General features: G+C 38.6%; 1 protein-coding gene across 9 annotated transcripts in view; it reads right to left on the reverse strand.

Moving 5' to 3' along the window:
* The window catches only part of ITSN1 (intersectin 1), a 205,336-nt gene that overhangs the window by 78,620 nt on the left and 101,652 nt on the right, over positions 1 to 25,064 (reverse strand). For all 9 annotated transcript variants that reach the window (XM_040621007.1, XM_040621006.1, XM_040621004.1 and 6 more), the window contains 6 exons: positions 21,691 to 21,953; positions 19,254 to 19,403; positions 18,699 to 18,839; positions 13,364 to 13,451; positions 13,090 to 13,229; positions 1,188 to 1,315 (listed from right to left, as the gene is read on the reverse strand). In XM_040621007.1, the coding sequence (XP_040476941.1) occupies positions 1,188 to 1,315; positions 13,090 to 13,229; positions 13,364 to 13,451; positions 18,699 to 18,839; positions 19,254 to 19,403; positions 21,691 to 21,953 (910 nt within the window). The remainder of the gene's footprint in view (positions 1 to 1,187; positions 1,316 to 13,089; positions 13,230 to 13,363; positions 13,452 to 18,698; positions 18,840 to 19,253; positions 19,404 to 21,690; positions 21,954 to 25,064) is intronic.

Here is a 25,064-nt window from a genome sequence, read left to right on the forward strand (position 1 = left end):
CCGCAGAACAGTCCTCTAAATCGGTTAGAGACTCTACCCACCTGTCCACTGGTCAACTGTGCGCGCCCACTTGTACGGGGATAACTGACAGTACGGTGCTCTGAATGTACTTTCTCTTCCTTATGATTTTAACATTTTCTTCCTCTAGCTCGCCTTATCGTAAGAACACAGTATACAACACACATAACAGACAAAATGTGTTCATCGACTGGTTATGTTTCTGTAGGCTTCCTTCCAGTCAACGGGAGGCTGTTAGTAGTTAAGTTTTGGGGGAGTCAAAAGTTATACTCAGATTTCTACCTGAGCAGGCGGTCTGTGCCCCTAAGCCCCTTGTTGTTCGAGGGTCAACTGTATTACACACACCCACAACAAAATGTGCACTGCTCTGGGGAGCTGCACTGAGCTCGGCCCACTGAAGTCAATGCCTTCCTCGAGTTACGTTTCTTCATCTTTTTATTCTAATTTCAATAACCAATTTTTACATTTACAGTACATCACTGAAATATTTGGTCATTTTTGTTTCCTGGAGTCAAAAATTAATTGAACTTTAACAAGCAAATATCCAGTAACAAAATCAGACACACCGAAAGTTAACAAATAAATTTCTACGACTCATGACAGAAAGTTACCAGTGAAAGTTACAAACCACAAACACAAATATTCAAACAAAGATGAATAAAAAAAATGTGTCTGGATCCTAAGCAGCAGCAAATTTTCTCGTTTTGTACTCAAGTTTAACTTGCAGTTAAGAAAAGAAGAAAGAAGTCGGAGTGGCACACTGTCAGTCCTACTGGAGAAAGCCTGTGCGGCGAGCACTCAGGGGCTTTGATTTCAAACCCAGCGCTCGGACAGCCACTGTTATTAAAAGGCTGTGAACTGGAAACGTATTTTGGTCATTGGCATGCAAACGAGCATACCAAGTGTCCTAATTTCCTTGTATAATTCCATTTATCTACATAGTAGTAGCTTGGGAGAGCTCTGGAAACTAACCAAAAACTTCAGGGGGTACTTATATATGCAAAGATTTATATACACACGTATTTGTGCTTGCGCGCACGCACACACACACACACTCCAAAGACTGAAGGCTCTTTCTGGTCAGTAGGTACTTGCAGAAGCCCTGCAAAGAATAATAAATACTAAAAGTTCCTTCCGGATGGGTCCACGATCCACAGTAAAAGACTCACCTTTGGGCTTCTTCTTTTTGTTTTTCTAATTCTATGATCTTTTGCTCTTGTTCCTTCTGTTTTAGACGTTCAGCCTCTATGGACTTTTGTTTCTGGAGCTGTTGCTTATTATGTATTTCTCTTAGTTCCTACAAATAATCAGGAAACAGTTCACATAAGGACACGAGGTGACAGGCATTTCCACTGTTTATCACAGGCAACATTTCACAGTGGGGAAGTCCAGACATTTAGGAGACTAACATCTCAGATTTGGAAAACCGAAAATCACTCTACATTTTGACATGACTGATCTCCAAGAGTTGTTCCAGGTTATATCTTAGTGAGTCGTAAAACATTACACCATCTCCCATTACATGCTTTAGAAGGAGCTTGCTAGCGACGGGTATTAGAGAAGCTACGTGGTTCAAGACTCGGCAACAGAAATGGATTTAACCAGCTTTAAGGTACGGTGATGATCAATAAAGCCCCAAGGGGCTTCGGGTAATGAAGCAACACCAGCCTCTACTGGCTTGGAAAATACACACCGCCTCCATCCAAACCTGACCTTCTTATGCTATGCTGCCTTAGAACAGATGGCCATCCCTCTGCTCCACAGCCTGGACTGTCCCCACCAGGGTCTGTCTGTCTTCAAATCACACCCTTCCGGAACATCTTCTCTTGTGAAATCCAAGTGTGAAGCTGTCGACTTCCCCACACTAACCCATCAGTCAGGTTGAAAATAAATGTGATAATATGACAGTCACCATGTTGAACCCAACTTCCTCATTTGATATCAGTCCCCAGGAAAAACAGGGATTTCCTTAGCAGACGACTGAAAACAAAATGCATTTTATGATATTTATTTATTTTTTTTTTTAAAAAAAGATTTTATTTATTTATTTGACAGAGAGACAGCCAGCGAGACAGGGAACACAAGCAGGGGGAGTGGGAGAGGAAGAAGCAGGCTCATAGCAGAGGAGCCTGATGTGGGGCTCGATCCCATAACGCTGGGATCACATCCTGAGCCGAAGGCAGACACTTAACCGCTGTGCCACCCAGGCGCCCCCATTTTATGATATTTAAAGTACTCGAGTCAGAACTTTAAACATCCCAAGTATAAATAAAGAAATGCCTGTTGAGCGAGAACTCATATAGGTTCCATACAGGAACCCAATGGTCACTAACATTCAGTCACCGAGATGCCTCCTGCTTGTGTCAACAATAAATCGGATGAGTCAGTATCCAGGAGAGCCAAGGATGCATTTCTTTTTTTTTTTTTTTTTTTTTTTTTTTTTTTTTGGTCTCTAAGGGTACATTTCCAGTTGACTTCTTCGACTGGGTAACTAGGGTGAGTCCCCCGAGGTGGCAGCCCTGGGGTCTTTTTGGTGAGATACAAGAATTGAAGTAAGGTTTGCCCTGTCTTCTTCATCTTGTCCACTGGTTAAGCCCAAATGGGTAGGTTTCCTCCTGCCTTAAACTCCTACCTTTAGATTCATTCAGAGATGGAACAAAGGTAGAGCATTGTCTATAGAAGATCGGTGTTTAAATGCACTTATTCCTAGAGAAAAGCCCTAAGCATTACGCTAACCTTTTTCTGCTAGCTAGCCTGTTCTCAGGATAAAGTAAGAATGCAAGAACGAGTGTTTTATAAACCAGAAGTGACTTTGAGAGGTCCTAAAAGGGATCAGTGAGATATAAGGAAAAGTTTTTAGAAATCAGGAATTAGGAGGAGATGGTACTGAGGAGGGTGCTGGGGTGACAACTGGGAGAAGGAGGCACTGGAAAAGCAGGGAAGGAAGGAAGGGACTTCGGTGGGGTATCAGCAGATGAGACTGGGAATATCTAGGCAGGAGGCAGCAGAAAGAAGCAACGCTGTATACAGGGCATACATTGGTGGACTGTACTCTATGGCAGATGCCCTGGGAACGCGACTTGGATTTGATATTTTAGAGACAAATGGAAAACTGGGGCCACTTCCTATTGTTAGAGTAATTTGTACTTTTGGCTCCAGTTAATATCTCTATGTGAAAAGGAAAACTGCAGTGGGAGGATATGAAATCAATCTCTAAAGTCCTAAGAGAGGGACCCAAAAGTTGGGTCCTGCAGAGACAGCGATGGCCCTCTCCATCATTAGCCCAATGGCTGAGGCCCTTTAAAAGGAAGAGAAAAAAGGGACTGAAACGTTTCCTTTTTTCCTTACTTTAAAATTTCATCTTCAATTGCATAAAATTCTTAAATAGGTTTAGAAAGAATAATTCATGGCAATAGACAGTAATCAAAAGTACTGAACTGGGAACAAAGAAACCTGGATTGTGATCTCACGTCCCTGACATGGGCCAACAGCTAAATTAGAGCGGATGGCCCTTAGGTTTTCCACTTTAAGATCTGTTAAATTCTTTGACACTGTTGATCACATAAAAAAATTACTCCTTATTTATTTCAGTGTCTCTTATATTTAGGGTTTTATTCTTCCTACAGGAGTAAACCAAAAAGGCATAACTAGTAAGCAAAATAACCAAGCCAAAATTAAATACAGAGGAGTTAAGAAATGGCAGGGGAAGAGTGACATTTTAGTTTGGAGTTCAGGAGCCTGATTACATATTAAAATAGAAAAGCTGTTACTTTACCCAGGAAAAATGTATTTATAGGCAGAGTGATATTCAAAATATTTAACAACAGATACTGCACAAGCACTGGCCAAGTGGAATGAACACCGCCCGTGATATACCAATACACCCATGAAAAATGGCTTTACACTTTACCAAAGAATTACAATGCACATTTCCTTTCCATACAGGGCTCTACTGATTGAATGGTAACTTACAGATCATTAACTACCAAAGTCAAGACAGACAGCAGTAAAGCTAGGAACGTTTTTGGAGGTACAATAAAATAAAAAGCAATAAGAAGTGAATTTAAAGAATCTATAGAAAGAAAATCACCTTCTTAAGACAATTTTTTTTAAAAAGATTTTATTTATTTATTTATTCGACAGGATAGAGACAGCCAGTGAGAGAGGGAACACAAGCAGGGGGAGTGGGAGAGGAAGAAGCAGGCTCATAGCGGAGGAGCCTGATGCGGGGCTCGATCCCATAACGCCGGGATCACGCCCTGAGCCAAAGGCAGACGCTTAACCGCTGTGCCACCCAGCCGCCCCTTAAGACAATTTTTAAAAACAATTTTTAAATTTACCAAATATACACGAAGGAAGATATTAAATTTCAAAGAAATTTTAAAAGCGCATTTATTTTTGAGGACAGCAGCATGCCAGGCCAGGCTGAAACCAACCCTAACTGTACAAATAAGCTACAGCTTCAAGTATCTCCAAGGAACTGGAACTTGAAAGGAGCCATAAAATCACAGATGTCAAATAAGGTCACAGAAGGCCCTGGCATCTCATGATCTAGACTTGACAGTTGCAAAGTTTTTCTATCGTTTCCTTTATCCAATTCAAATACTGCTGAGCACACCACTGCACAAAAATCAACACGCTGCCAACAGGCAGGAATTCCAGGCCTTCCTCTCTTTCCTTGGACTTGGGAGTTTAAGATAAAGCAGAAAATTCATGATTCTGAAGCTTGATAAAGTCTGTTTTAAAAAGCTGAACTTCTGGAAAGGCGATCTACAGAATGAAGGACTATCTGAGCATGACGGGGGCCTTGTGAGGCAGAGTCCCTTCACGTGGGGGACAGTGGGTCTTGTACTGCTCTGTCGTTCTCTTTCAACACTACTGTTTAAGAGACTCGAGTGCAGTCACAGTTATTTAAAAGTACCCTTTTAATTCCTTCAGGGAAAAATTTCTAAGGGGACAAAGAACTCTAGTGTCATTAAATTATTTCTTTAGGAAATGACAGAACCATTGGGAAAAGTAGCTGTGAAAAAGCTTCGCGACATGACCTGTGTCAGCTTTTCCTGGTGGTCGACCTCATCAAAGTGATCCTGCACGTTCTGTTATGTCCTGTCACAGTTATTTCTCTATGATAATGAAGATAAAAATAGAACAAACAAGAAATTATTGAAACCCCAAATTACTGTTGTCTATAATCAATAACCCTACTACAGTTATGTATTTATTGGCTGGATATCCATCTAGCAGTATGGTATTGAGTACACAACTTTGTTCATTTCTCTTCTGTTGAGTTCTACTCAAGGGTATGAGATGTTTTAGACAGATACAGTGTATGGTAATTTGATATTCTCTCCTAATACAGTATAATGCCTTTCTTAATAAAGAAGAAATAAACATGCATTGAAGAAGTTTGAGCTCTGTGTCACAAATACCTAAGAAAAATAAAACTATAGAATGTGTAGTGAATGTAAATTAAAAAGATAAGATCTTTATTACTAATACTATCTCTAGAATTTGAAGATGTAACAAAGTTTCTTCGCTAGGGTCTGTGAATAAGCTTTGGCTCTGGGAACACTACAAGACAGCATGCAAACTGGGCAATACAGGCATTTTTCTTGCAGAGAAGGCTCAGAGTTTTTATTGCATTCTGAAAGGGGTCTTTGATCAAACACAGATTATGAACCACAATAGGGAGATAACTGGAAAATAAAAATTCTGTCACGTATCAACAAAGATAAATGAAAATAAGCTTGCTTTTAACTTTCTTCCTTCAACACATGGGGAAAAAAAAATCACTTATTTCCCCTAAAGAATTAAGATATTTGTACCATAAAACATCTTTGGAAACCCTATGGCATACAGCCAAAGTATTTCAAAAGCAATATGCTGGACAAATTGAATACTCCAGAAGATTCAACTTGTTTAGCCCCAAGAAAAATGGCTCACTTTCAAATTTACTAATGACTGTTGTTTTATTGCTATGCAAGGGGCGCGGAATCACTTGACTTAAAAACTTTGACTGTTTCTCCTTTATTTGGACTTAGAAACACTCAAAAATAAGTGTACTATGTGAAGTGGCATTACTGGAAATACAGAGAAGTGTCCACCAGAACAATACGTATGGGATGCCTTTTCATAAACATTACTTTCCATAAATGCTTCTGAAGAGACCAAAAAATTAACTAGCAATAGGAGCAGGAAAGGCTAGTAGTTAATGGAAATTTATGGCTAATCTGGTCATTTAATTTTTTTGAAGGATTACTCTGCTTCTTGATTTTACCTCAGGCTGTCTCTTGGAAACATGAGACAAAACAAACACACTTTAATTACTTGAAATTCATGAACTCAAGATTTTAAATAAAAATAAAACTGTTCAGGAAACATCTCTTATGTTTATAATAATCTTCATTCTATTAATATGAAATGGACCTAGGAAACTGATCTAGAGGCCAGCATCAAAAATGTCAAGGATTTGTTTTATCTCAACCTAATATACAGAAAGTCAAAAGCAGAAGTGCTCTTATATAAATAAATGTCACTTTATTTTTCACCCAGGGATATTATGTAGCACACAATATCAGAATTTTTAAAAAGCTTTTTGAGTTTTAAAATATCCCAAGTTGGGGCGCCTGAGTGGCTCAGTCGTTAAGCATCTGCCTTCGGCTCAGGGCGCGATCCCAGGGTCCTGGGATCGAGCCCCACATCAGGCTCCTCCACTGGGAGCCTGCTTCTTCCTCTCCCTCTCCCCTGCTTGTGTTCCCTCTCTCGCTGGCTATCTCTCTCTCTGTCAAACAAATAAATAAAATCTTTAAAAAAATAAAATAAAATAAAATAAAATATCCCAAGTAAGTGGTTGTGAAACAGACTGAAAGCCATTAAAGAAAGCCAATCAACAAACCCAGTGAGGACAGGGGAAATTGTATCTGCCTGGAAAAATCTGAAAAGTATTTCAAAACATAGAAACTGTACCCAAATCAAAGTAATCTAATAGTCTCTTCATCACAAAATTATAAAAAGTATTCCCTCTTGATGTATTAAAATGTGTGGAATACAAAGAAAAGTATTGATCAGTTATTTGAATTCTGAGAGGGGTATATTAATGTTTAAAAACATATTTAAGTATTATTCTAAACCTGAAATCATTATTCAAATAGGAATTCCAGTTCCCCATAGAACAGTTGGTAGTCAGTCTTTCTAAGTGCTACTACGGGAGAGCCAGAGAGAATGCACTGGGACGTGTGTGCGTGTACAAGAGCGTGTGTGTGTGTGTGTGTGTGTGTGTGTGTGTGTGTGTGTGAAGGGGTGAGAAGAGAGGTGGACAGAAGTGGGGAGAAGAGCTAGAAAATCCTGCCCTCTCTGTAGGAAGAGCTAATTAAGAATCTTCACCCATGTCTCCCAAGAGGCTTTGGTATCTACCCTGCTGTTACCAAGAAGAGAAAATGGACTGTTTTGTCCTGAAAATCTGAGTTTTCCCAAAATGTCTCAGCTTCATCTTATAAATCAATAACCCATTATTTTAAATACAAGTTATTCTAAAGGATAAAATGGTCAAAGGCTGTGGCTAAACAAGAGAATAAAGAAAGAAAATGTTTTTTCAAAAGATTGAATTCTGCTTTTCTCCCTTTCCCAAATCACCTTTTGTTAAATATATTTTTTTAAGACCTCAAAAGAAAAATCCACACTATGAAAAAAGCCTCAACCAACCAAGCCTATGGGTGTGGCATAGAGTCTGGTACATATAACACCTGTTAATTATTTTGAGTCTCAGGCATGTTCTAATTATTTTTCTATATTCAAGGAATCTACATAAAGTTTCCACAATCACAAGTACATTGAATGAGAGAGTTTTATTACTTCTGTGCTGAACAGGTCTTTTTCAAAAGGATCATACACATAAAAAGAAAATTTAATCACGAACAAAATCAGGGACCAAACCATGAAACAGCCAAACATTATTCTATTAAAGCAATGTTGTTATTTTATTTAAGTTTACACCGATTTCTCTTGCTGTGTCTGTATCTCCTCTTTCTGAGTCTTTTTTCTTTCCTTCATTGTTTCCCCTCACATGCATTTTTTCCCCTGACTTCTCATTCTGTTCTGCAGTTTGTTCTCCAGCTCTTTTCTTTTTCTCCCTGGTTGCTAAACATTCTGCCTTTCACTGCCTTCGTAATGAATGAGCCTGCCAAGAAAGCAAGTGTCTGAAACCAAGAGCATAAAAGCCTCAGTTAAAGCAAAAACCTTATTTTCTATAACTGGTATTCTCATTTCAACATCAATTCAGTTCTCAGGAGCAACTTTTAAGACAGGTATCATATGGGTAGAATTTATATCTCTAACAGCCTCTTGTGGTCTAATTTAAGAAGTCTGGATTTCCCAAATATATTTAAAAAATACAATTCGTAATTCTGAATTAGTCCTACTAAATTTTGCTAAGAAATAAAATACTGTCTCCTTTCAGAATAGTTATTACTGACTATAATACGGTCTCCCATAGGATGGAAATATGCATGTAGAACCAAATCACGACTGAGTTGTCTTACAAAATTTTGCGGCCATGTGGCCAATTCAATGACCTATCATACTTGCTATAAAGACAAGACTACAGTATACAGTATCTTATCCAACTTGTAGTTCAGAATTTCCACCACCACACATATAATTTGTCAAGAGCAAAGACTCACCCATACCCCCACGATGTATAGTAACTAATCACTGACTTTGACAAGGAAGGCTTAGCACTTCATGGGAAACTCTATCTTAGACACTGAGCACTCATCTGAGCAGGGGAAACTGAAGCACAGAGGTGGAGACAGTTCATCACTCTTAGTGTGAGAAGGATGTGCATTGCCTGAGTAGGGCATGGAGACCTTTAGGAAGGAGTCTAAGTGGATGGCGCAGGCCAGGAGAACTGCCAGGCCCTGCAACGCTGCCACCTCCATTGCCAAGGACTGGAAGAAAGAAATGCTCTAATGTAAACACCATTCACATTAGGACTTGTCCAGCACAGTGACTAGATGGGAACCAACAAGGACTCAAACTTTTCAGCATGAAACAACGTCCAGCCTCTCGAGTGCTGGGTTCTCTTACGCAGCACACACCTGAAGCCTTGAAAACTAAACTACACATTACACTGCTGTCCTGTATCACAGCTAAGATATGAAAATATGGAATAGTAGGCTGTCCGTGCCAAAGAAAACTGGTACAGTAACTATCAACATTGCCAAGGGCAAGGAGAAGTCAAGTGCTTCTATCTGAAAAGTCCCTATAGGTAATGTTATGGACGCTTGCCAGAACCATAATTTTATACTTACAGGTAACGTATTGTATGTAAGAAAAACAATGATCAGAATGTCTCTATGTGCCCTTTAGGTACATAGCTTCTTCAAAAAATGTTAAGAGTTTTTGATTTTCATGTAAAATGAAATAAAAAGAGAAATTCACATAGAATAATGTTTAAATTGATGTTTCTAGAAAATGAATATGAGAGGACTACTGATTTCGTAGTATGAAAAAATACTTGTTGCATACAGAGTACATTCTAAAAGCAGAAAAGTATGGTAAACAAATTGTGATCCACTGAATTAAAACTACTTTAAGAAGTACTAACTCTTGCTAACAACAATTACAAACAAAATCAATTATTCATGATTAAATCCCTGGTCAAATATTTCATTTCATCATCAGAAAGCTGAAATTCACTGTTAATATAAAAGGCAGCATAAATACAAAGGCTGCCAATCAGGGAATTTCTAGTACAAGAGAGTCAGTATCTCAGTGTGCTACCATTTCTACCCACTCCCCCCCCCCACCGCTGCCCCCAAGCCCTTTCCCGTGGCCTTGCTACACTGAGATTCCTCTGCTCTTTTGTCAAATAATTCTTGGTTTGGGGTGATAAATTAGAAAGACGGTTATGTCTTGGGATTATTTTTCAAATATATAAATGTCACATCTATTAGGTAAATGTCTATAAAAATACATGGAAAAAAGGCCTTGTCTGAAAGGAAAGAATGAGCCCCTCAATTTCCAGATCGGGTAGAAGACTCTAGAGACCTTATGTTTCATATCCCTGAATCCGGAGCTGTTTAAAACACAACTGTAATTGTAAATATGCTTTACTGTTTTCAATATGTTGCTACCTGTATAAAACATATACCTGTTAACCTGACTGCAAAAGTAATCTTTTTCCTCTTTCATTAATGACTTGGGAACTTCCATCATTGGTTAACAGGTCTTAGGTAAGGAAGTAGGAATGTAATTCTTCCTCAAGTGAAGAAAAAGGAGAGACTCCTAAAAGAAGAATGAATCTGAACTAGCCACTTGGTAGAAAGGACTAAATCAGACTGTATGTTTAAAAAAAAAAAGGGTGGGGGGATGATAAAACATACCCACTCTCTAAACTCTTCTACAAAGAAACTAAATACATTTAAGACATCCTGATCACGGTTTTATACCCCCAGAATCTGGGGACTAGACATGACTTTGAGTTTGCAGTTTGAAGCCAGTAACTTATTACAAGTAGTTGTCTACCAAAGAAACACGGAACTGGTGTTTGTTAACTGGAATCCTCGTTTGTGGAGCCAGCCACCAAATATAGGTTTAATGCCCTGGTCAACTCACTTTAAAATTCTGCATGCCGTAAGGTCCTTCTACCGTGTCACCACACTAGCCGATAATGAGTGAATTACAGCTTTCTCTTGGGGAACAATCTACATGAATATAAAATAAAACTGCCAAGTCCTACTTTTTCTTCTGTCCTCTCCTGCTGGTCTCCTTCTGGGAGGGGGAGGTTTTGGGTGTAGCAAGTTCACACCATCAGATAAGATGTGTGAAATGACTGGGCAATCGCCAAGGTTTCACTCCCAGCAAGACAGAAGTAATTCTTGCATCATCAGTGCGAATGCTGTAAAGGCACTGATATATATCAAGAGAGGCACTGAGGAAACCCCAGGGGTCAGAATGCTGGTTCTCCTGGTCTGTCTCATCATACGAGAATGATAGTTACTGATGAATGCGCGCTCTAAAGTCAGGGGGAAAATGCCTCCTATTTTCCAACGTGACTACAACAAAGGAAAGGAGGCAGGACATACTCGAGAGACTAAATCTTAAATCTGCCTCTAGAGTTGTCTCGATCAAATTATAAATTTTTCGATGCTTCAATTTAACCATTCCTGCTTTTGTTTCACCAGACAGGAGAGAAATACTAGAAATAATCACTGTAAGGCACTAAAACGTATTTGTTAAGGCCTCCAAATCGGCTGTTAAATAAAACAATAAAGCTGTACTGGCTCATCATTTTTCATTCTCTATATTAAACTTAAAGTTAATAATGGAAAACCAAAATAAAAATGAAGACAGACAGCAATGTTCTTATTTAAAAATGAGTACACTTGGGGAAAGGAATAAAGTGGAAGGATGGGCTGACGTAGCCTTTGTGTCAGCAGCTCTAAGTCGAGGCAGCATGACACACAGGAAGAGGGACTCACGCCACCTCGGCAGGGAGTTCTCTTCGGCAATGGCAACAGCATTCCAACAGGCCAAACGTTCCATAAATAGGCTAGGCATTTGGGAAAAATCACCCACGGCAGTGTCATCCTCTAATACATGAACTTTGCTTTGAGAGTCAAATTGCAAGAAAATGGAATCTTAAGATTAGGGCAGAAATCTGGGCTACTGCCTGGGTTCAGAAGAGAGCCCAATATTTAACCGTTTGTGCTCCAAGGGACTACTAAAAAGCACTGTGATCATGTTCTTCTTGCTTGAGACAGTGACAAGTCACAGTGAGAGTTAATGTGAGCATTTTTACTGTGTTTAGTCTTGAGATAGAGAACTCACAGCTCTACTTCCAGGACTCACATATCTCATATAATCAAGTATGTACAAGTGTGGGGCGTACCTATGTACACACACACACACACACACTCACACACTCTCACACACACACACACGAACATAGATTCCGTGTAAGAATGAAAGCAAAGAAAAGCACTAAGTTGGCTCAAATAATATGTCCCCTAAGAACACTTGCCTGGTATTGTACAATTGAGAAAATTTCATTACCTATTACTCTGGGGGGAAAAACAAGCAAAAATAACTCAAACTCAGATGTCTGAACAATTTGGCCTAGAATCTCAATTCAAAGGCCCACTAAAAATCACAAATATGCTTTCCAATCTTTTCCTATTTTTAATAATAAAGGGGTTTTCCTTTTTCCAGTGCCAAAAGCAAAATTAGCCAGAGTTAAGTATAAAGGATTTTGAGATGGAAAATGAAACAGTATTTGAAAAAAAGTGGGAAGGCCATTTCTTATTAAGAACATAACTGATTAAAAACTCCTATATTTACTTAAATCGACAGTGCACGTGCTCACTGTTAGTAGGACATTAACTGCTTGCATTCTGGTTCTATTGTAAGAGTCAACGGTCTTAAGATGGTCAAGTTGTGAGGTTAAACCAAAGGCACCAAACCCAAAGGAAGCTGCCATAACCACTTTCACATCCCCTAGGAGCGCTGGCATTTTCCTGAATTTTACCACGTAAATGTGACAAAACCATACACCACTTTTGTCACTGAGACAAAAGCGATACTCCATTAAACAATAACATTTTAAAATGCGAGGTAACAAAATAAAGATTTACCTTCGAGAACAATCTTAAAGGTCAGAAGTGGCAGAAAATTCTTAGTTTTAAAAGAGAGAAAACAATCCCTTTTTATCAGTCTTCAAAGAATAAAAGACAGACTCTTTGGGAGCCTTGCTTTCGGACTTCAACTTGATGTAGTTACCAACAGACAAAAGGATGGAGATGTAGAAAAATGCCATTCCGGTTAAAGACGGACATCGTGTGGGGGCCACTCACTCACTTTGATTTACAGATGCCAAATTCACCTTTAGATGTTTAAGAGAAAAGTGCAATTTGGACTGTGTACTATTCATCTGTAAGTATGAAGGTCTGCAGGAAGGCTGACAAGCCAGCCTCATACAGTTTTCTCCCCGGAATTAAGTAACAAAACTCATCATCTGGCCAGTAGAAAAACTAAAGGGTAGGACGTATATGTGGGAACGCAGAGAATGGTTACCTTCAGCTGATTATTGAAAATATCAATCTCCTGTAGTTTCGATCTGGTTTCTTTCTCAACTTCATCCAGTTGGTCTCGTAGCTGCTGCCGACCTAGTTCTTTTGCTTCTAAGGCTCTTTTGAGTGTGAGAAGTGAATCTCCTGTTTTAGAAAACCATTGCAAGATGAGAAAAGCAAACTGGCAAGGAGGAAAATGGTTTTTAATGTTCTCATTTCACGGAAGGAAAGTTGGGCCAAATGAAAAGGAAAAGGCCAACTTTAAAGCAAACACCTACTGTGCAAACTGTTCTGTTGAACTTGCTTGAGCTGGTCATTGAGTATCTGTTTTTCTGGAATAAGTCTTCCGAGCATTTGCTGAGCCTCCTAGGAGAGAAGGAGGAAAACAACAATGACGTGACAGGGAAAACTACCATGTCTGCATTCCACATACAGGCTGACAGAAGTCCGTTTTCTCGTCCATCAAAGACTCATCCCATCTCATCCCAAATCCTATATGTAGAAACTGCATTTAATCACCAGTCAGGTACTTCTTGCTTTTTTTGACAAGCAATTAACTATTTGCCAAATGCTTTTCATCGAAATGAAGTTAAGACAGTTATAGCTCCCTTGAGATTTCATAAATTTTTTTTGACTTGCTGCCTATTTATAAGCTTTCAAAAATGTACTTTAAGTACAACTCAGCAGAGAAAACCGAAAGTATCGATCTCTCCCTTGCACTTACGTTTGAAAGGATCAAATGTAAATGCAGTGACTCTGTTGTTCGTATACCAACTGCGTAGTTTGCATAGGAACTACTCTACTCTGAACTGCGATACATAATAGGACTGAACTGAGGTTTACCACACACCTGAAGATGGAAAGAGAAATCAAGACGAGATTTCTAACGACAGAAGCTTGGCTGCCATGTATGTTTTTCCACCACTGAGAATGGACCTATAATTTTAAACAGGTACACAAAAGTCTTGAACCAACAGTTTTTTACCTGATATAAGAAAAAAACTAACCCACACTGTGAAAGGCTATCTGGAGTTTTCATGGATGACCTGTCAAGCACTGTATTTGCTTAAGTTCAGCTGAGATTATCCTATACAGTTTCTACACAGTTCGGAAAAATGACAGCCTTTCCAGCTGAGAATAACTTGACTTTCATTTTTACCTTGATTTAAAAAAATCTCATTAAGGGGGCACCTGTGATGAGCACTGGGTGTTGTATGTGATGAATCCCTAAATTCTACACCTGAAACTAATAAGCATTGTATGTTAACTAAGTGGAATTTAAATAAAAACTTGAAAAAAATCTCTATGCATTGGTTTTTGGTTTGAGAAAATAAAAATGCCTTAATTGAAAATTTTTATCAGAGGCTAAGAAGTGGTCTTTTTTGGAACAACCATCCTTAGATTCAGACTGGCTTGTATGCAATAAAGCTTTGTGTGCCACAAGTCTGAATAGGAGATAGAGCTCAACAGAGAAGATCTGGAAGCATCTTCTCATATGAATAATCCACACCACACCCGTTTCCCCAAATCTGGATAAAACAGAATATACAATTCAGCTTGTTTCCCCAAAAAGGCCCAGCCAACTGAGCTTCTCCTAGTCTCCTCCCTAAATTAAGGAAAGGCCTCTTACCCAACCCCAAAGTTTCTTTCCTTTACCAAGACAAACAATGACACATCAAGATGAAACCTAGCTCAGATCACTGAGACTATTTAACTTATATAAACATCACTTTTAAATGCAAATCTTAAGTTTCTAAAATAAGTTATAAACCAACATGAAGGGTTACCTGACTCATCTGCACAGTAAGTATCTGCTAATAACAGTAAGGGAAAGGAACCAGTATCTCATAGCCTATGATATACCTGGCCTTCTTCAAACCATGTATTATTTTTCACTTCACTACTTTGTCAGGAACCCTAATTTGTATTTTATTATCAATAAGTGAACATACTAAGTATCAATCTTAAATAATAAAAAATGTGGTCATAGTGCATTCAATGAGATAATAAACACGTGGCCTTCACTCCTAAATTTTCCAAGAGAATATTTTATGAAACTTCTCATAGTTAATGAAAGACATATAAAAAAATTACCATATAGAAGAATATACTTTAAAAGGTATATGCACTTTTTAATACGTTCAAACAATTTCTAGCAGTGAACATCTGATACTATTTACAGTATAGGTCATATCCTAATATCTCAAATTGATTAGGACTTCAAAGCAAATGAAACAATAACTGACAGAACTGGAAGGAAAAAGGAAAAATTTACAATGATAGGGATTTCAACATCCTCTGGCAGCAGCTGGAAGAGGTCACAAAATCAGTAAGGACATAGGAAACACAAAAAACACCATGAATCAATTTGCTCTGATATTTATGAGACACTCCACCCAACTATAACAGAGTACATATTCTTTACAACTGCACATAAAATAGTCACCAACAATCATATTCTAAGCCATAAAATAAGTCTCAGTAAACTTACAAAGATTAAAAATAATTGAAATCATACAGAGTATGCTCACAGCTTGTAACATAAATCAGAAATCAGCAAGATATGGAAAACAATCAAAATATTTAGAAACTAAGTAGCATAATTCTAAATAACCCATCAAAGAAGAAATGACCAAGAAAATAAAAAAGATTTTGAACTGAATGGATATGAAAACACATTAAAAAGTTGTGCAGGGGCGCCTGGGTGGCTCAGCGGTTGAGCGTCTGCCTTCGGCTCAGGGCGTGATCCCCGCGTTCTGGGATCGAGCCCCACATCAGGCTCCTCTGCTATGAGCCTGCTTCTTCCTCTCCCACTCCCCCTGCTTGTGTTCCCTCTCTTGCTGGCTGTCTCTCTCTGTCAAATAAATAAATAAATAAAATCTTAAAAAAAAAAAAAAGTTGTGCAATATGGCTATGAAAATGCTTAGAAGGAAATTTATACCTTAATAAAATGTTTACATCATAAAATTAAAAAAGGTCCAAATTCAATAATCTAACCTTCCTTTTTATGAAGGTAGAAAAAAGCAAATTAAATTCAAAATTAGTAGATGGAAGGAAATAATAAAGAGCATAAGTAAATGAAACAGCAAACAGATATACCATAGAGAAAAATCAATACAACCAAAAGCTTATTTAAAAAAAAATTAATGAAATCAATAAACTTCTAGCTAGATTGATGGAGAAGAGGAAGAGGGGAAAGGAGAGGAAGGGAAAAAGGAGGTAAGGTTGAAGGGGGAGAGAAGATACAGATTCCCATGATCAGGAATGAAAGAAGTGACATCACTACAGATACTACAGACTTGCAAAGAATTAACAGAATATTGCAAACAACTCTATACAAATAAATTTGACAATTTAGATGAAATGAAAAAATTCAAAGATACAAATCATCAGACTCAAGAAGAAACAGAAAATCTAAACACCTCTGTATCTACTAACTACACTTTGCTATTAAAATCCTACCACAAAAAAGACTCTAGGCCCAGATGGCTTCACTGATGAATGAAAATTTAAAGGAAAAATACCATTTCAACACAAACACTTTTAGAAAATGGAGAAGGAAGGAATACTCTCCAGCGATTGTCTTATTTATTACCCTGATACCAAAACAGGATAAAGACATTACAAGAAAACTATAAACCAATATCTTTCAAGAATTTAAATTAAAAGATATTTAAAAATAGCATACTGAATCAAGTAAAATATTTTTTTAAACGGTAATACACCATGACCAAGTATGGCTTATCTAAGGAATGGGAAGTTGGCTTAACATTCAAGTTTTAATCAACGTAAATCACCATATGAACAAAATAAAGAGAAAAAAACATGTAAACATCTCAGTAGATGTGAAAAAAAAATTATGACCCGATTTAGCACCCATTTCATGATTTAAAAAACCCTCAGCAAAAAAGGAACAGGAGAAAAATCCCTAACTTGAAAAAGGACATCTTAAAAAAAAATAAATCTATAGTTAACATCATACTTAATGGTCAGAAATTGAATGCTTTCCCCTTAAGATCAAGACTCTTACCATTTCTATTCAACATAGTACTGAAGCACTCACACACTGCTGGGGAGAATGTAAAATGGTACAACCAGTTTGACAGTTTCCTATAGGGTTAAGCATATATTTATGTGACACATTAATGCCACTCCTAAAATTAAACCAAGAGAAATAAAACATATTTCCACATCAAGACTTGTAATTAAATACTCATTGCAGTTTAACACAAAAGAGTCTCAAAGTGGAAAGAACCTAAATGTCAATCAAATGTCGGGTGAATGGATAAACAGGGAAATACGACTCAGTGATGAAATGGAACAAACTATTGATTTGCTCAGAAATATGGATAAATCTCAACATCATCAGGCTGAGAAAAATCACAAACTTCAAAAATGGTCAACTTTCATGATGATACACAGAACAGTATCTACATGAATCTGAGCCCCACCCCCAGCTCAACAAGTTGAAACTGAGCCAGGTGATATAATGGCAACTCGGTGGTCAACTTTGGATACATAATAAAATGAAAGTAGAACTGTGTATAGCATTCCATTATGTTCCCAACTATTTGCTATCCATCTATCTCTGGAACTCCCCCTAGAATACTGAACTGCACCTCCTTATTGTGACAATCACAGTAAAGCCAGTCTCATGAGTGAACTACAGGTCCTACATAATCCAATCCCCGCCAGCTGCAACCACAGTGGTCTCCTTGCTATAACCACATCCCAAACACAGGTACAACGTCACAATGGTCACACTGCTGTCTCCCCACCCTCAGCTTGCTCTGCCAGACAGCCATAAAACATCGCTGCTTCTCTTTCAAGTCTTTGCTCAGATGGGACCCTCACCGAGAAGCCTGTCCTCACCACCTAATTTAAAATACTGCACTCAATGGGGGTCCTGGGGGGCTCAGTCTGTTGAGCATCCAAAACTCATGGTTCTGGCTCAGATCATGATCTTGGGGTCATGAGATCAAGCCCTGTGTCAGGCATTGTGCTCAGTGCGGAGTCTGCTTGAGATTCTTACCCTGTCTCTCCCCAAATGAATGAATGAATGAATACATAAATAAATCTTAAAAAAAATAAAATAAAAATACTGCCCTTGGGGCACCTGGCTGGCTAAGTCAGTGGAGTGTGCAACTCTTCAGGGTTATGAGTTCAAGCCCTACGTTGGGTGTCGAGATTACTTAAAAACAAAATATTAAAAACAAACAAAACTACTATCCTCCTTCTCCCCAGGACTCTTTTCCTCGTCACTCTCTGGGGCACTTTTCATAATAGAGTACACACCTGACTTTTTTTGTTAGTGTCCGTCTGCCCTGCAAATAAAAGGCTCCATGAAGGCAGGGTTCTCATCTTTCCTGTTTACTGCTGGACCCTCAGTGCTTCTGAGAGCCCCTGGCCTGGCACTCAGCAGTGCTCAGCAAACATGTATTGAGTTTGTTTACTTGACAGCCTACTTTTCAGACTTTTGTCTACTTCATCTTCGACTCCCAGCACCTAATACATGGTAGATGCTGGATGCTTGTAGGAATAAATGAGTGAAATGAATGAGAGGAAAAGCAGGGCTTGTAAGCCTAAAAGCATTTAAGGGATATATTTGCTCACCTGTAATTGTTGCTGTAGGTGGGTGATTTCAGCAATTCTCAACTCTCTGGATTTGTTTGTACTCTCAATTTCTTGCCTTTGCGTGGTCAGTCGACACCTGATATCTTGAAGTTTTCCTTCTAGTTGATGCTTTTTATCATTCTTTACCAAATGAAAAATTATTATTGTTATTACCAGTTTTAATGGTTCAGGGTTAGAAGACAGTCGACCCTTGAACAACACGAGTTTGAACCACACGGGTCCACTTACACATGGATTTTTTTCAATAAATAACAGTGCAGTACTGTCAATGTATGTTCGCTTCTTTATGACTTGAATAATAACTTCTTACTTCTAACTTACTTTATTGTAAGAAAACAGTATATGACACATATGTGTCAACTAACTGTTTATGTTATCAGTAAGGCTTCTGGTCCACAGTAGGCTATGAGCAGTTAAGTATTAGGGGAGTCAAAAGTTATACAAAGTGCTCTGACTGCATAGGTTCTGCACCCATAAGCCCCATGTTGTTCAAGGGTCAACTGTATTTCCAAAGCATAATCAAACTTGACTCACTAGAGCTTCTAATTCAAATTCCAGAGTCTTTTTCTTTGCTTTCAGTACAACTATGTCTTCTTGTTCTTTGTTTCTTTGATTGAGTAGTTCTTGTCTTCGATTCCGTTCCCATTCAAGTTGTCGTTGCCTTTCAAGTTCTCGCTTTGCAGCCTGTGGCATTTACAAACAGACAACTTATTAATTTTTTAGTCCTGACATGATACAATGTCTCTTAATAAATGTAACATCCAGGAAGTCTTTTCTTTTAGGGATAAAATGTTACACACGTTGCAAGAACTTCTTTTTTTTTTTTTTTTTAAAGATTTTATTTATTTATTTGACAGAGATAGAGACAGCCAGCGAGAGAGGGAACACAAGCAGGGGGAGTGGGAGAGGAAGAAGCAGGCTCATAGCGGAGGAGCCTGATGTGGGGCTCGATCCCATAACGCCGGGATCACGCCCTGAGCCGAAGGCAGACGCCCAACCTCTGTGCCACCCAGGCGCCCCAAGAACTTCTATTACAAAACAGCAAAAACAAAATTTATACAAATATAGTATTCCTTCTATGGGAAAAAGGGAATATTTAGAAAAGCTATTATAGTTAGATAAGATGAGGACACACAGGATTCATTTCATCATTGGAATTCGATTGTTTATGCCTTCAAGAATGTTTGAAGTGATAAAAAAAAAACCAACTTTCTCATTTACTGACTCATAAAGAGCAAGAAAAATGTCTTTAATCTAGTAAAGTCAAACTAAGGCCCCTAGAACAACACCAAAAAAAAAAAAAAAAAAAAAAAAAAAAAAAAAAAAAAAAAGACTTAAAAAAACAGCCCCCCAAACAAAAACTTTCCTCTGTGAGAAATTACTTATCCCAAGTTTTAAAAGTTTGCAGCTCCCCACCCCCGCATCATTCATTTTCTTTTAACACAGAAGCTTCCATAATTTCTGTGGGAATGTCCACTCTCTTCATTTTTTTAAAAGATTTCATTTATTTATTTGACAGAGAGAGAGAGAGCACAAGCAGAGCGAGGAGCAGGCAGAGGGAGAGGGAGAAGCAGGCTCCCCACTGAGCAAGGAGCCTGACGTGGGACTCTGGGATCATGACATGAGCCAAAGGTAGCTGCTTAAATGACAGCCACCCAGGCGTCCCTGTCCTCTCTTTAAAACTGATTCTGATGGCCGCGGGGTAAAAACACATCCAGAGCACCTGGCACTCTTTACTATAATTGCTTCTTAGGTACCTGTCCTCCAACTACCCTTTGGGCCTGGAGGACAGGTGAAGTTCCTAACGCACAACCACTCTAGAGACTACCGATGCCTGGCACATGGTAAATGACTACTGAGTAATTCTGAATAAATATTCTAAAGTGTCTTTACAAAAACAAAGCAAAACATCGAGAAAGGGAAAGTGGTCTATCTTTTGGCCGTCTGTTCTGGAAATTAAAACCCTGTTAGTATCTGTTTGTGTCTTCCTGAATAAAGAGCGGCTTATTGCTCTAAGTTTTCTGACGCCATAACAGAAGATGAAACCAAAGTATTGTGTTTTTATAGAGAAAAATCTCCCATATATAATATATTTCATTCACACAAAAGAATCATGGCACTGCTTCTGCAACAATATGCTAAAGTTGGAAATTCAGACGAAAGATTGGCTTAGCTCCTATCCTGGTGTGGCGCCAAATTTATGAGGCCTTCCATCAAATATAGTGACTATTTCCTACACTTTTTAAAGTGGAAAAAAAAGGGCACAGAACAATTAGTATAAGCCCACTACAGGGGTTAAAAAAAAATTGCACTAAACCCCCACTGTCTCCACCATATAACCTTTAATATTTCTACATACCTATATAAATGTAGAGAAAAAATTCTGAAAAATTCTTAACTAATATCAATGGATTGTTACGAGACTGTATTATCAAAAGCCTGACCATGAATGTTCTTAGCAACATTATTCATAATAGTCAAGAATGTCCAAAACAACTCAAACATCCATCAATGGATGAATGGATAAATACAATGTGGTACATTTGTGTAATGGATTATTATTCAGTCAGCAAAAGGAATAAAGTATTGATTCATGCTACAGCTTGGGACTTGAAAACATGCTAAGTGGAAACGAGACACAAAAGGTCACATATTGTACGATTCCACGTATATGAAATGTTCACCAGAGGCCAACCTATAGAGACAGGAAGTCAATCAGTGGCTGCTGAGCACTGGGAGGAGAAGGGGTGGGGAGTAACTGCTTTATGGGTAAGAAGTTGCTTTTTGAGGGAGGAAAATGCTCTGGAATTAGACAGTGGTGCTTGTCACACAACTTTGTGAATAAACGAAAACTACTGAACTATAATATAAAAAGAAAAAAAAAAAGACTGCATTCATCGATCACTTGAGTAACTAAGAAAGAAGGGGAGCAAGAGTACATGTGCTCATGGTGGGCTCCATAGCTACTGACCTCTCGTCTCTCGATTTCTTTCCTCCTCTCCTCCTCTCTCTGACGTTCTAGTTCCCGTTGCTTTTCCAGTTGCTTCTCTAACTCCAGTTGCCGTTTGCGCTCCTGCTCCTGGCGCTCCCGCTCTTTGCGCTCCTGCTCGGCGCGCTCCAGCTGCGCCAGGCGCTCTTGCTCTTTGCGCTGCTGCTCCAAGAGCGCTTGTCTCCGTTTCTCCAGTTCCAGATTGCCACGTTCAAAATTCTCACGCTTCTTATCTTCAAATGTTACTTGAAAAATGAGAAACAGAAAAACGTTGAAAAGTCCTGATCTGCAACATACTATTTCAAAGGAAAATTCAATGGCACATTTGAAAGGTGTAGTATAAACGCCAACCAGAACTCCCCAAGCTTCTGTCCTGCCTGTGCCTCATGGATAAGCAGAACGACACCAAAAAACTATTTTTTTGACACCAGAAATCTTTTAGAAGAAATACTTCAGTAAAACTGCAGGATACAACATCAATATACAGAAATTGGTTACATTTCTATAGACTAATAATGAACTCGCAGAAGGAGAATTAAGAAAACAATCCCACTTACAATGGCATCAGAAAGAATACCTAGGAATAAATTTAACCAAGATGGGGAAAGACCGGTACACTGAAAACTATAAGACGCTGATGAAAGAAAATGAAGACATAATTAAATGGAAAAGTATTCCATGATCAGAATTGGACTGGAAGAATTAATATTGTTAAGGGACACCTGGGTGGTTCAGTCGGTTAAGCGTCTGCCTTTGGCTCAGGTCATGATCCCAGGGTCCTGGGATTGAGCCCCGCATCGGCTCCTGCTCAGTGGGGAGCCCGCTTCTCCCTCTCCTTCTGCTTGCTACTCCCCCTGCTTGTGCGCGCTCTCTCTCTCTACCAAATAAATAAATTTTTTTAAAAAAAGAATTAATATTGTTAAAATGTCCACACTAACCAGAGCAAACTATAAATTCAATGCAGCTCCTATCAAAATTCCAATGGCATTTTTCACAGAATTAAAATAATTTTAAAATTTATATAGAACCACAAAAGACCACAAATAGCCAAAGCAGTCCTGAGAGAAAGAAGAACAAACCTAGAGCTATCATGCTCCTGATTTCAAACTATACTAAAAAGCTATAGTAATCAAAACATTATTATTGGTATAAAAACAGACACAGATCAATGGAACAGATTAGACAGCCCAGAAACTAACCCATGCTTAAATGGTCAATTAATTTACAACAAATAAGGCAAGAAAATACAACGGGGAAAGGAAAGTCTTTGCAATAAATGGTGCCAGGCACCTACCACATGCAGAAGAATGACACTGGACCACTTTCTTCTCGCACCAACACAAAAATTGGCTCAAAACAGATTAACGATGTGAATGTTAGACCTAAACCATAAGACTCCTAGAAGAAAACATAGGCAGTAAACTCACTGACGGTGCTCGTGGAACACTGCTTTTTGGAAAGGACTCCAAAGGCAGTAACAATAAAAATAAACACATGGGATTATGTCAAAGTATAAAGCTTCTGCATAGTGAAGGAAATCATCAACAAAAGAAGAAGGCAACCTTCTGAAGGGAGAAGAAATCTGCAAATCATATATCTGATAACAGGCTAATATCCAAAATATATTTTAAAAAAAGCTCATACAACTCAACAAAAAACAATCTGGTTAAAATATGGGCAGAGGCTGGGGCACCCGGCCGGCTCAGAGGAGCATGCAATGAGTTTGAGCCCCACACTAGACACGAGATTACTTAAATAAATTTTAAAAACTTAAATAAATAAATAAATGGGCAGAGGATCTGAACAGACATTTTTGCAAAGAGGCCATACAGACAGCTAACAGGCATGAAAAGATGCTCAACATCACTCATCATCAGGCAACTGCAAATCAAAATCACAATGAGATGTCGTCTCACACCTGTCAGAACGACTATTACCAAAAAGACAAGAAATAACAAGTGTTGGAGAGGCTGTGGAGAAAAGGGGGCCCTCCCACAGTTAGGAATGTAAACTGGTGCAGCCCCAACAGAAGAACAGAAAAACAGTAGAGAAGTCCCTCAAAATATTAAACAAACAAACAAACAAAAACTGCCGTAAGACCCACCTACCACCTATTCTACTTCTGGGTATTTACCCGAAGAAAATAAACGTATTAATTCCAAAAGATATCATTACAGCATTGTTTACAATAGCCAAGACATGGAAACAACCTAAGTGTGAATCGATGGATGACTGGATAAAGAAAACGTGGTATATATACATGCATTATTACTCAGCCATAAAAAAGAAGGAAATCTTGCCATTGAGACAACAGGGATGAACTCTGAGGGTATTATGCTAAATAAAATAAGTCAAACAGACAAAGCCATATACAATATGATTTCACTTACATATGGAATCTAAAAAACAAAACGCAGACACAGAAACAAAATGGTGGTTATCAGAGGGAAAGGGAGTTTGAGGGTGGGTGGAGAGGGTGAAGGGGGTCAACTGTATGGTGACCACAGTAACACCAGACTTAACTGTAGCGATCATTCTGCAGTGTGTGTAACATTGAATTATGTTGTACACCTGAAACTAATACTATATACCAATTCTATCTCACTTTCAAAAAATCCTAAATTCATTGCTAACATACTCTCCCCTCAACTTATAATCTTTCTAGAACAGCAGCTCTGCATCACCACCAACCTCCTTTCCTTCGATATTACTCTATGCTTTTCCTTCTCCATCACCCTGATGAAGCAACTGACCCCCATCTCTCCCTCCCTCCCTCTCTCCTCTTAGCTGGTAAATAAGACGATTTTGGCAAGCAGAGGTAGGAAGGTGAGCATCCTGTGTTCCATAATGAAGAACAAACTGTGTCCTAATCAGTATGGAGATACCATTCCGTAAATTATTTTTTCTAATCCATTTTTCAGTTTCCTTCTTTGAGAACACCAATTATGAATTTTTGCCTTATTTCCCAGGCCAATCCTTTTTTCTCTAACCCTTGTTAGCATTCTGTTTACAACCATTTAATTTTCCTTTTAAAAGAAAAAAAAATCCAAGGGCTCCTTCTTGGGTGGCACAGTCGGTTGAACTCCAACTCTTGATTTCAGCTCAGGTCATGATCTCAGGTTCGTGGGGTCAAGACCTGTGTCAGGCTCCACGCTCCGTGCCAGTCTCCTTGAGATTCTCTCTCTTCCTCTGCACCACCACCACCCTGCAGCTCACACATGCACCCACTTGCTCTTGCTCTCTCCCCTTCTCAAAATAAATAAATAAATAAAATTTTTAAAAAAATCCCACCCTCCATGTCCCTTATGTTTTCAGCGTGTCTCTCCAATTTCGTGTTTGCGTCACATGCTTCTCCT

This window comes from Ursus maritimus, unplaced genomic scaffold (assembly GCF_017311325.1).
Source record: "Ursus maritimus isolate PB19 unplaced genomic scaffold, ASM1731132v1 scaffold_4, whole genome shotgun sequence".
Taxonomy (NCBI): domain Eukaryota; kingdom Metazoa; phylum Chordata; class Mammalia; order Carnivora; family Ursidae; genus Ursus; species Ursus maritimus.